The 13,531-nt window shown below is 35.9% G+C and overlaps 1 protein-coding gene across 14 annotated transcripts in view; it reads left to right on the forward strand.

Annotated features, from left to right (window-relative positions):
- LOC125271564 (NACHT, LRR and PYD domains-containing protein 3-like) overlaps positions 1 to 13,531 on the forward strand; it is a 130,099-nt gene that overhangs the window by 9,888 nt on the left and 106,680 nt on the right. For 2 of the 14 annotated variants that reach the window (XM_048195627.1, XM_048195637.1), the window contains 2 exons: positions 1,164 to 1,210; positions 2,113 to 4,061. The exons of 10 other annotated variants lie outside the window; for them this stretch is intronic. In XM_048195627.1, the coding sequence (XP_048051584.1) occupies positions 1,164 to 1,210; positions 2,113 to 2,642 (577 nt within the window). In that variant the 3' untranslated portion in view covers positions 2,643 to 4,061. Of the gene's footprint in view, positions 1 to 1,163; positions 1,211 to 2,112; positions 4,062 to 13,531 lie in introns of those variants that run through there. 2 more of the 14 variants (XM_048195628.1, XM_048195640.1) reach the window with 2 other exon arrangements.

Raw genomic sequence — 13,531 nt, forward strand, 5'->3', positions numbered from 1 at the left:
ATAGTTTTTGCTCTCGAGCACCATTTGTTTGATTGAGTAAAACACACACACACACACACACACACACACACACACACACACACACACACATACATACTGGGTATATCCGTGACTCAGGATGTTTCAGAAAGTGGTCCCAGTCATTTGCAAATTATGCACATAGTCATATAACAGTCTATTTTAATCACTAATCTATATAAATTATATTTATATAGATCAGTGATTTCAATAGGAAAAAAAAAATCTTAAAAATATTGCAGATGAATGGGCCTACAGCCACAGTTTTAGGAAGGAGGGGAATTGTATGATTATTTTGCATGAAATATTGACGTTTATAAATAAGCGTTTTGGCACACCTGGGGTGCATTTCCCATACAACGACATCACTACAGTGATTTCAGAATGGCTTCTTGATCCTGTTACACAGAATTACCTCTAACAAACTGCATTTTCAGGACAAAAGTCCCCTGGTTATTTCATAACTTAACAAAAAAAAAAAAAACAAACAAACAAGACATAGTCATTTTAATATAACACAGCCAATATTTATTTGAAAATGCCAAGAAAACAAATATAGTTTTTAACTTGGTATTTTATATGTTTATTTAAAGATGTAATAGTAAAATCAAAGTCCGGACCATTATCATGAATGACAAGCTTACATTTTGGAACATTATTTTACCCGTATTTTGACATTTTCAGTATTTATTCATTAAATAACATAAAATAATTCAAATCAATGTTTAGTGACCACTTTTTGATTTTAAAACGGCACCATTTCTCCTGTGGTTTTTAAAGTCATTTTTAACGGTTGATCCAGCATCTTGAAATGTTGCCACAGTTCTTATGTTTTTTTTTGTTTTGTTTTTTCTCTTCATGAAATAGTTGTATTGAGTCACTTGATCTTCAATTAATCCTCACTGTGTTATGAGTGCTGTTGGTTTTTTGAGCTGGTCTGCCTTTGGAGCTCTGTAGATAAGTTGTATAGTATGACACTGTTTCTTACCAGAATCCTGAATTTGCTATTTGAATGCTAACTTGAATGCTTGTTGAGAAATCTGTATTCATTGATTTTAAAATGCTTATTGATATTTTAGCTGCTTCTAGCACACTTTTAATAATCAAACATTATTCATTTGTGGTTTGTATTTGTCTCTTTTTAGTTTGGATCATGCAGACCCTTCTCGAATCACACCAGGACTGAGAAAATGTAGGTCTCTCTCTCTCTCTCTCTCTCTCTCTCTCTCTCTCAGAGTTCAATTCAATTTAATTTAATTCAAGTGTGCTTTATTGGCATGACAAAAACTATACATTAGTATTGCCAAAGCAATTGCAGCTGGGCTACTTACAAATAGTGCATATATGTATTAACAAAAAAAAAAGAATAATAGTAATAATAATATATAAACATATTAAGCATGTAGTGCAAAATGAATTACTAATGTATGTAAGTATATAAACTAGAAAAGAGAGAAAAAAAAGATGAGGGATTAGACTTATTTACAGAAGCAAAATGTACATCTAAGTAATATAAAAGAGTAATATGGTTTAATATAATCTACATGTGCTGGAAACATCAGATCAGGGCAGATTGAGCTGATGAGTTTGAGTTTTAAATGTTGGATGGATCTGTATTTGGAGCATTCTATTAGGAAGTGTATTTCTGTTTCCATCTGATTCAGATCACAGTGTGAACACAATCTCTGCTCCGGGGGCAGCCATGTTTTTCTGTGTCTGCCCGTCTTTATGTTATGACCGTCATGTTATCAGCTTGTGTCTGCTGAGTCTCTATCTGGTCAACGTGCTTCTGAGTTTCTTATCTGACACTGTGTACAGATACTCTGCCATACTGTACTCTCTTTTTAGGGTTGAATAGCATTGAATTTTACTCTGTTGTTGTGTTTGGGTTTGCCAATGAGTGATGTAATTCTGTTTGATTTGTGCAGTAATCTGATTCTGATGTTGTGATTCAGAGCACCAGTAGATGTTCGTGAAACATCAGGACTGAAGCTCTTTATCAGCTGTTGTTTTTTCCCCCCCTCTCTCTCTCTCTCTCTCTCACGGTTTTAAAACTGCCCATGATACATTTCTCCTCTCTCTTCTTGTGTTCAGATGCCTGTGATCTCACACTGGATCCAAACACAGCACACACTCAACTCATCCTGTCAGATGCAAACAGAAGGGCATTGCACATCAAAGAGCATCAGTCTTATCCTGGTCATCCAGAGAGATTTGAGCACCATGAGCAGGTTCTGTGTCGAGAGAGACTGACTGGACGCTGTTACTGGGAGGTTAAATGGAGTGGATGGGCTTATATAGCAGTGACATATAAAGGAATCAACAGGAAAGGAGGCAGTGACTCTTGGTTTGGATACAATGACAAATCCTGGAGTCTGTACTGCACTGAAAACAGATATTCTGCCTGGCACAATAATAAGAAAACTGACATACCAGCCCCTTCACCACAATCTAATAGAGTAGGAGTGTATGTGGACGTCTCAGCCGGCTCTCTGTCGTACTACAGTGTCTCTGACACACACACACTCACACACATACACACATTCAACACCACATTCACTGAAGAACCCCTCTATGCTGGATTCAGGGTGTTTAAATCCTCATTGTCTCTGTGTCAGATTTAACAATCTGCTTTGAGCAGCGGTGTAAGTACAGATGGTGCAGGCAGTGCAGGCGCACTGGACCTGGGCAGCGGGGACGCCCGCAGCACACGCAAGCAGGTCCCTGGCGACGAAGTGACTCTGCAAGTTAATGGTGATATTCACATTTCAAATGAAATGCGCTAGTTTGAGATTCTAAATCACGCTCTACCGCTTACTGGTGACCATATATATCAGATCATGTGAGCGAAGGCTCAATATTCTGCTCTATGCCAGCACTTCTACTTCAACATCTAAGCTTCTGTTAATTCTCAATAAGATCTTCTGTAGATGTGTGACATAATTATATAATTACTTTATTTGATTTTATGTATGTGCGAATTACAATAAGGATATAATTACAAGTAAGACCATTGATGGCGTGTCATTACCATGCTTAGAGTGTTAACTTTTTTCTTATCTAAAGCATTTGTTATGAAAAATGGCAACCTACACATTTAGAAACTATAGCTTCTAACATGCCACAGCTGTGATACGAATCTATAGTGAAAAATATATTCCCTTAACAGATTATGTATTATAAATTCTACAAGTTAGTCAAAATTTACCACAATAAATACAATAGAGTTTCATAAATTCTAGTAAAGGTGGTCATGTAATTTATGCGTATTTGGCATGCTGTCTGGGGGAGGTATACAAACCTAAAAACCCTGTAAGACCAAATGGTCAAGAGACACCTTTATGACCTTAATGCAGAAATCCACGGTCCTATCAGGAAACAGAAACTTTCCCATTGCCTGAAATCAACAATAGACCTTAACTAGTAACATTTCATTTTCCACCAACATCTCCCCTTCCCAGAGACAGATTCCATTTTCCCTTCAAGGGTCAGTTCACCCCAAAATTAACATTCTGTTAAAAAAGACACACTTTGTAATTTTTCATCACCAGAGGTCGCATTTTCAAAACAATAACAAAGGCGAAGCTTGATAATGCTGTGGAGGAGAGTGAAACAATGTCATTTTCACCACTCAGAGAAGTATGGAATTCATGAATCATGTTCACGGGTGAGATAATAAATGAGTTTTTGTATAATCTGTACATTTGATCACACTATTTTATGTCATCATAATGAATCTGCTGCAAGGAACGTGAAATGTAATGCTGTATTAGCCTGTTACTGTGTGATTATTTGTCAAATGATTTGGTGGGTTAATGATGCAAGAGTTTTGTGTGTTTAAAACAATCGTACTAAATGCAGCATGTTTGAGCTTTTGAGCATGATATTCTCGTACGTGTGGTTTCAGTTATTCCTACAATTTTTTTTTCTGTATTGAGAATACATTTTTGTACAGAAGTTAAGTTTTGTTCATGGAAATTTTTCAGAGAATTCAGTCACAAATTCATGAAATTATGAATTAAAGACTGATTTGTTAAAAAAAATATATATATTTTTATTTTTGGCTTACTCTTTGTTTAGCTTTTTATTATTATTATTATTATTATTATTATTATTATTATTATTTAATTATTTAACTCCAACTGGTCCTCAGGACGATAGCTGCACAAGTGCAGCAGAACCTAATATCACCAAGTGCAACATGTTTCTGGATCAGCAGCTTTGCCAATCACATTTGAGGGACAAGTTTGCAGTTTTCAGTGCACACACTGATGAAGTCTCAGTCAGATCAGAAACTTTATGTGCATCTGCAGTGGTGTGCGCGGGGGGGCTTGAGTCTCTGCCCTTTTGATTGCGAAACTGAAAGTGCCCTTTGCGGTCGCATCGTGGTGCCCCCGCGTTCCCATTTCAATTTAAATAACATAATCATTCATCATCCTTTTCTGTTATTCACTGGTGTTTAGTTTCAACAATCAACACCACATTTTGAGAATAATTATAATCAATAAAAACAACAACAACAAAGTGTAACTGCTCAAGCAATAATTCATCACCTATTATATACATTATACCCAGCCAGCAAAAATCTGCATTTTATCCATCTGTAAAGCATAACATCAGGCATCACATTAGGCTTCCTTGACTTTATGGCTCTATTAGAAGTGATTGTACTTTCTCCTTGTTGAATTTTAATTTAACTGCATAAATGAGGCCTGGTTTTATTTTCATTATTTGCAGAAGATAAAAAAGAAAAAAAAAACATAAAACTATTTTGGGAGATTGTTGATTAAACTGTTTATATGTTTAGAGCTGAAGATGGAGTCACATGCCTTTGAGCACCTTACAGTGGTCCAAAGAAGGATGAAGGAGAGAGAAAAGAGATGTGTTTTATATGAGACTAGCAAATACAGCCTTCAAAAAAATTTTAATTCCAGAACAACATAATTTTTCATTATAGAAAGCATAACCTTGAAAACAATGATCTGACTTGCCAAACGATCTCAAGGGGAAATAACTATTTTATAAGGTGGCGATTTCGTATGAATGCATACAATGTGAATTGTACAAAAACGTACAATCAATAGAAAAAGTAAGCTTGAAGATCACCCTAAACATGTCAAACACTGGAGCGTAAGCAGATCAACGTAAATTATTATTATTATTATTATTTGTCTGCTTGGAAACAGCATGAGAACTGCACAAGGAACACTGGTGTTGGGGAACACTGCCACCTAAACCTGCTTCATGGTATAGGCCCCTGAACCACACACACACACACACACACACACACACTCATCATACTACGAGTAGGGGGAGGCTGCAGACCTGGAGCCGGTAGATATACGACCCAAGCAGTTTTACGCCCCTGTTGTTCCTCATGCGTCCAGTAGGGGGAGGCTGTATATCAGTATATGAACTTATGATATGAACCTAGTCATATATCAGAACAGCAGACCATATCTATATGTATGATAGCAGCAGACCTTCTTGAAGCGATACGAATTGAGGTATGTTAAATAATCTGCTTAAGTTATTGTTGTTGATTGTATTGTAATGATGCAACATTTATTATTTATAAACGATTGATGCGATATCAATTCAAAAGATGGGTCAATAATTTATTTCGAGAGGCAAAAGTACTTGATTGAGTCAGATGTTCTGTCTGACTCAAACTTAGCTAACCACGTGTAGGTTAAGCTGCCCCTAGTCTTCTCTTTACCCGCTCTGTCTCACTCACTTTTAAAATTAATTACATTTTTATTTTTATCTTGTTGTCTGTCTTTAGCTTCCGTGACATGGCTTCTTCTGGTAAGACCCTGTTTACTCCTTGCATTTAAACATACTCCACATGGTTTCTGGAGCAACATTAGAGTGGATAATCACAAATTTGTGATTTTTTTTTTTTTTTTTTGACAGTCTATGATGTGAACACACAAAATACACATTTATAATAGGCATGTATGTACTGTATGTATGTATGCAAATCTCTAAGTCTCTAAGTAAAAAGAGTTGAACTGCACACTCACTCAAGTATTTTGTCAAATAATACAAACATAGGTCATGCATGATAAAACCCACATTAAAAACTTTGGTCCCTTATGGTTTGAATGTAGATTTTGGTTCGAGTTGTTTCTTATAAATGAGATGATCTAATTCTCTAATGTATATCTTAATTTACAGTTTTCTTAAAATAGCTTACTGATCTGGACAAATGTATGTGCACTTAATGTGTGTTTTATCATATATTGTATCTCATAAAGGTGTGTGTTTGCTTTAGCTATTTAAGAAAATTAAAATCTCTCTTTCTAAACTTGTATAAACTAAAAACACCCATCTCTTTCTCTCTTCAGGGGAAGAAATATCTATACAGAGAGGTTGCAAGTTGCAACTTACCTGCGCTTAACAGATGCACCTCCTGCTGTTCCCTATTTCACTGTCCTTTCTCTACTTCTGATTTTTTTCAAGCCCTCAAAGAAAAATAAAGTACAAACTCATCTTCAACTTCACTTTTCTGGGGCAGTCGTCCATGAAGGTAGCATCATTTATGATTGATTTTTTTTTTTTTTCTAAAAATGTTGTAATGAATGTTAATGTTAAATGGATGCATGATTGATGTTTTAGTTTACTCAAATAAAGCAATGACAACATTGTCAGGGCACGTTGCATAAAAGTTTAACAAATAAATTGTGCTGTGTCTTTCTCTGAAACATTAAGCTGATCACATGAAGTAGGAATGCAAGAAAAGGAGTGATTTTTGTTTTGTTTTTCTTTTTTCTTTCAGATTATACAATCCACCGGTGTGGTCTAGGTTGTGTGTCACAATTACACTACCATTGTGTATATTGTTCCTACAAATGTTTTTAATGTAATTTTCAATTTTCTCTGCACAGTCCATCATCTATGGACAAAAAAAAAAGCAAAGTGGCTTGACACTTTTTCCAAGTGTTCCATCAAGAAAGTGCCTGTGCCGTTGTTCATTGAAGATCAGGAGCAAATTGATGTTATCTACACTCACCTGACTTCAATTCTGGACAGCACACCCACACACACCCACAGTGACCAGATCAGATTCATTATGGATGTCCTTTTTTCCAGAGGTAGGTCTTGTGTGTTAGTTGTGCTCTGCATGGTGTCATATTCACATTGTTTTTAATGTCAAATAGTTTATCCATAATGTTAGACCATTGCTCTAAAAATAATAGTTTTGTGCTTAAAGGTGCTACAGTGGATCTTTTTGTCGACTGAGAGACCAAAGACTGTTAGTGAGTTTTTGAAATGAGTGCATGCATTAGAACAACCCCCCTCCTTCACAGCTCATTTCGAGGGAACGCCTCCCAAAACGCGTAAACACTCGTATTGGAACACGAGTGTTTACCACCGGCATTCGCTGTGTCGTGTTAGTGGATTCATTATGTCGGACTCACCGCAGGTAACTCATAATCTGCAGTTATTATTCCTGTCTCCTGACAAAAAACATTGCTGCGCCGTTGATGTCTCTCACAAGGAACGTCATGCAGTGATTGACAAGCCAGAGGGCCAATCGTTTATGCGATGTTCGTGTAAACGATTGGCTGATGTTTTTAAGATGATGTATATTAATATTATTCCTTTCTGTGCACCTAATAAATAGCCCTTTATCAGTTAGTAAAGACAGTTTTAAGTAATATTGCAAAAATGTATAAAACAAAACATCCTCTTTAGCACCTTTTAATATAGAAAAGGCACTTTTGATTTTGTTGTAAAAAAAAAACTAAACATGCAAAATGATGCTTGGCTTATTTGAGCTGTGATAAATCTCAATTCTTTCTCTGGTAGTCCATCATCTGTGCTCTTGCTGTTGTGAAACTTGTGTCCATCTTGGAGGCTGAGGGGAAATTCCTGCGAGGACCTGTCATTGACGCAAGGTACTGTAAGGAACCTATAAAGGAAAAAATGTTGAAACATGACATCCTGCCATTATTTATAAATAACCATTGTTTCTACCACTATGCAACTTTTGCTTTTTTATTTATTTTTATCAGTGAGCGGGAGCACTTTGACAGCAGGATAAAAAAAACAATTAAAGAAGAGTGGCAAGCCATAGGAGAGTCATCTACAGGAGTCATGCTGTTAAGAAATAACCAAGTCATGGTGTTAATAAATATTTTTTTTTTGTGAACAACAATATTGTCTCTTTCTTTTAAATGACCCTTGGAATTTTAGAAAAGGGTTAAATTGTGTTTGTCTTCATAAAATGCTATGTAGGACATGTTTTGTAGCTGTATGACGACCAATTGTGAATTGTACAGCAGATATTTCATTTAGGATCCATATGATTACACAGTACTGTATGTCTAATGGCCTAAATATGGTTAATATCTAAATGTAACAATATAAATTCACAACATCATATATCAGTCAGTCTCCTGTATATAAAAAGTTTATAAATAAATATAAATAATACATTTTACAGTAGGTCATAGGTTTGCAGCCTCCCCATAGTGTTATTCGCCGTATTTCCTTCTCCTCCTACTGGACGCATGAGGAACAACAGGGGCGTAAAACTGCTTGGGGCCTATATCTACCGGCTCCAAGTCTGCACCCTCCCCATATAGGGGGATACTACATTGTCTATCTACATACAACATGTGATGACGCTCTGCGCCACTAGAGGGAGTAAGTGAGATTAGTTAATTTACCAGGAAATAAAACACACCTAACCAGGTAGAAACGAAAGTAAAAGAAGAGGAAGAAGAGACGCCATTCCGAGGCTTTAAACATGTTAACTCTGGGTGTTTAAACGGTAGAATATTTAGTGGTAAGTTCAGAACTCATTCTTCATGTAACCATTTAGTGATATTAAAATGAGCTGCTATTTAGTTTTGCCCTTCTTTACATGGCATTTAAAACACAAATCATGATATTTCGACAGCACAAACTAACCAAAATGGTGGAAACATTAAACATTTGCCTAACATATGATTTCCTGTTATCTTCATTTTAGCCTAGTTTTAGTTTTATATAATAATAGTTACAATAATAATAGTTTGTATATTATATAATCATTAAAAACAACGACAACATTTAATTACGAACATTTATAGATCATGTGACATAAAATAAACACTGAAGAAATTTCTCTAACACTTTTTACACAGAGGCATAACTGTACGAATAATAATCTCATTAGAAGCAATATTAATGAACCAGTGTTCGTTGATTCTGCTGCAGAAACACAAGTAGATTGAGACACGCACCTTTACAAAAAACAACTGCCTTTTAACTGTACAACTGAACTACGTAGTTCAGCACAGCACAACAGCAGTGCTGAATACTGCATCCAGATTATCACACTTGTGTTAAACTATACAAAATACTAAAGAATAATGTAAATTCATTTTCAAAATGTTGGTCCTTTTACATTTATTTCAAACTGTGTCCAGCTTTCCATTTCCTGCACTCACACACTGCTGCTAAAATTAATAAGCAGTTAGAAAATGTTAAATGAAATAACTGAGCTGCAGTTTTGTTGTATTGAGTTTAACTTAGTTTTAAATGAGTATTGCTTTGAATGAAGAAAAATAGCTCTTAATAATAGCAGATTAGGGTTCAGAATGTAACAATAAAGAACCATATTTCTGTATTAAATATTTGTGGTGCTATAAAAAAACATTTAAAGTTATTTAGTTTATTTTTTAATAATAATAATTATGTTTAGAACAATTATTGTGAGTAAATCACTTTGTCTTTTTTCTGTTTGATGAGACAGAGAGCAGATTATGATGTTGTCCCTTTAAGACCGATCACTATCTGACCATTCAAGCACAATAAGACACCAAAGAGTACTGAATTTGCTTCAGGTGTATGTCAGTCAGCGCAAGGACCAACAGCACAGAGTTCATTTTAACAGCTTATTGTGTTTAATAACTTCATTAAACATCATACACATTCCAAATTCGTGATTGGATGCTGTCTGAGAGGGGCGGCTTTCTGTGTGCGTGCTTCATCTGTGCGTCAGTCACATTGAGTTCTCTTATTGCGCTTAACATCAAACACATCCCTCTCTTTATTTTCTCATTCATGCATGTTTTTTCATCACTCTTACATGTATATAACTTAACTAGTACTGTTCTATGATAAATTTACATACCGTGAAATAAACAATATAATAAAATCTCAAATGACAGACACTTTATATCGTGGTAACGATACCGTCATACCACCAGCGATATAGGGAAGGTAGTTAGATTGCAGAGTCATCCACTAACATTGCTTTATAATTTGTTGTATATTGTATAATTGTACTACATAATTTAACTCTGTGTTTCACATAAAAGGTCTGAAATCAGTTTCTCCACGTTCTTTTGGCAAACGAGAGTAGGAGAACACTGTAATGAGTCTCCATAATGAGAGAGAAGTTGAGGTCACTGCCTCTGAAATGAGTTCTTCATCTCCTGGATCAGACTGTGAGTCTGTGGATAGTGATCAATCCAAGACGACAGACTTTCCTGAATTCAGAGAATCACCAGAGGCCTCTGACCCCAGGTAAGACACTGGTCATTTTAGCACTGACAGATGCTTTTATTCAAAGTGATTTACAGTTCATTCCAGAAGCCTGCAGTGAGTGAGTTGTGATATACCATCACAGAGAAGCACAAAATCACTTTCCTGATCTTTCACTATCATTGTTCCTCACTGGTGGAATGATCTGCCCATCTTTCACAAACAGATGAGTTGCTTGCAGATTTCAAGAAGTGTCTAAAGAAAGTGAGCACTTGACTAAATCCTGTTTAACGACAATAAATATCTGTCTTTATAGTAATGTATATATACAGTCAGATCCATAAATATTGGGACCTCGACACATTTCTAATCTTTTTGGCTCTATACACCACCACAATGAATTTGAAATGAAATGAACAAGATGTGCTTTAACTGCAGACTTTCAGCTGTAATGTGAGGGTATTTACATCCAAATCAGGTGAACGGTGTAGGAATTACAACAGTTTGTATATGTGCCTCCCACTTTTTAAGGGACCAAAAGTAATGGGACAGATTAACTATCATAAAAAATCTTTCACTTTTTAATACTTGGTTCCAAATCCTTTGCAGTCAATTACAGCCTGAAGTCTGGAACACATAGACATCACCAGACGCTGGGTTTCATCCCTGGTGATGCTCTGCCAGGCCTCTACTGCAACTATCTTCAGTTCCTGCTTGTTCTTGGGGCATTTTCCCTTCAGTTTTGTCTTCAGCAAGTGAAATGCATGCTCAATCGGATTCAGGTCAGGTGATTGACTTGGCCATTGCATAACATTCCACTTCTTTCCCTTAAAAAACTCTTTGGTTGCTTTTGCAGTATGCTTCGGGTCATTGTCCATCTGCACTGTGAAGCGCCGTCCAGTGAGTTCTGAAACATTTGGCTGAATATGAGCAGATAATATTGCCCGAAACACTTCAGAATTCATCCTGCTGCTTTTGTCAGCAGTCACATCATTAATAAATACAAGAGAACCAGTTCCATTGGTAGCCATACATGCCCACGCCATGACACTACCACCATCATGCTTCACTGATGAGGTGGTATGCTGTGGATCATGAGCAGTTCCTTTCCTTCTCCATACTCTTCTCTTCCCATCACTCTGGTACAAGTTGATCTTGGTCTCATCTGTCCATAGGATGTTGTTCCAGAACTGTGAAGGCTTTTTTAGATGTAGTTTGGCAAACTCTAATCTGGCCTTCCTGTTTTTGAGGCTCACCAATGGTTTACATTTTGTGGTGAACCCTCTGTATTCACTCTGGTGAAGTCTTCTCTTGATTGTTGACTTTGACACACATACACCTACCTAGATAGTGTTCTTGATCTGGCCAACTGTTGTGAAGGGTGTTTTCTTCACCAGGGAAAGAATTCTTCGGTCATCCACCACAGTTGTCTTCCGTGGTCTTCCGGGTCTTTTGGTGTTGCTGAGCTCACCGGTGCGTTCTTTCTTTTTAAGGATGTTCCAAACAGTTGATTTGGCACATATACAAACTGTTGCAATTCCTACACCGTTCACCTGGTTTGGATGTAAATACCCTCAAATTAAAGCTGAAAGTCTGCAGTTAAAGCACATCTTGGTCATGTCGTTTCAAATCCATTGTGGTGGTGTAAAAGATTAGAATTGTGTCGATGTCCCAATATTTATGGACCTGAATGTATTTTAAGTTTTTTTTTTTTTCTTTTCTTTCACCTTTTTTTTTTTACCTTCACCCAGGTGAAAAAGTACACTTCTATAATGTACTTAAAGTGCTCTATTTTCACGCACAAATTTAGTACTTAATGTACTAAATTTTTTTCTTTGTACTTCTTAAGATAATCTTGAGAAAATCTAAGTGTACTCAACTGTGCTATTTTGAGACACTTTGAAAAATGATAGATAGTATATTAAAAGCACATTTTAGTTGCATGTCAATTTTTATACAATTTTGGAACTTTCTATTGCAACAATTCTCATGTTACTGTTTCCACTGGATGAAATAAAGTATTTTTCAGAATACTTCATTAATGAGAATGAATAACAGGCTTTTATTACCAATCAAATGAATCATTGTAAACAAAATTCATCTTAGCACTGCACAGAAGCACAGAAGCTGCATGAAGTGACATTACGATGTAGCATTTATGCATTTGCACTTCAATTACAATTGCATAAATAATGTTATGAGATTAATGTTTCAAATATAAAAATCTGAATATAGAAATAAATATGTTGGGGGGAAAAAATTATAAAATAGGCCCACTTTTAGATGGGAGACTAAAGTCGCCAATAGGTGGCAGCAAGTGTTAATGATTAAGTCAATAAATCATTCAACCGATTCATTCAAAACAGCTGATTCATTGAGAAAATGAAGCAAATGGCTGTTTTTTAGGAATGGCTAAGTGAGTCAGTGACTCGCTCAATTTGTTCAAAAACAGATTCATTTAGAAACAAAACAAAAACAGCACTCTTGCTCATGTCACAAACTTTCAGGAGCATTTTTGCCAGCATTTCTTGAAATTTCCAACCTTGACTGGAGAGCAGTATGTATATTAAAACATATAATAGATTTATAATGTTAAAATCACAATTGATATGATTGATAAGAACCGAGTGCAAAGCCGCTATAGCCTATTAATGAATGGAATTGCATTTGTCTGAATCATCTTCGCAAAGATGTTTCTAGAAACAAATTATTACACATTTTCCAGAAGTGGTCAAATGAGCAACGGAAAAATTATGAGAATTCATTCTTATATAAAGATATGATGTTAATTAAGTGAATTTCAGACCCTTTCTCCAGATAAAATGCAGTGCAAACAACAATGCGCAAGTGCGACTTTATCTCATTGGAAAATTAACTGAAGCATTGGGAAACAATAAGGCGCTAATTCTACAGAGCATTTACTACACAGGGCACAGCAGACACTTGTAATGTTTTTGCAGGCACGCATGTTCAATTAAAGTGTACCTGCCGCACATACAACATTCCTTACGGTACTGACAATATACCGTTT

This window comes from Megalobrama amblycephala, linkage group LG7 (genome assembly GCF_018812025.1).
Source record: "Megalobrama amblycephala isolate DHTTF-2021 linkage group LG7, ASM1881202v1, whole genome shotgun sequence".
In the NCBI taxonomy this organism is placed as follows: domain Eukaryota; kingdom Metazoa; phylum Chordata; class Actinopteri; order Cypriniformes; family Xenocyprididae; genus Megalobrama; species Megalobrama amblycephala.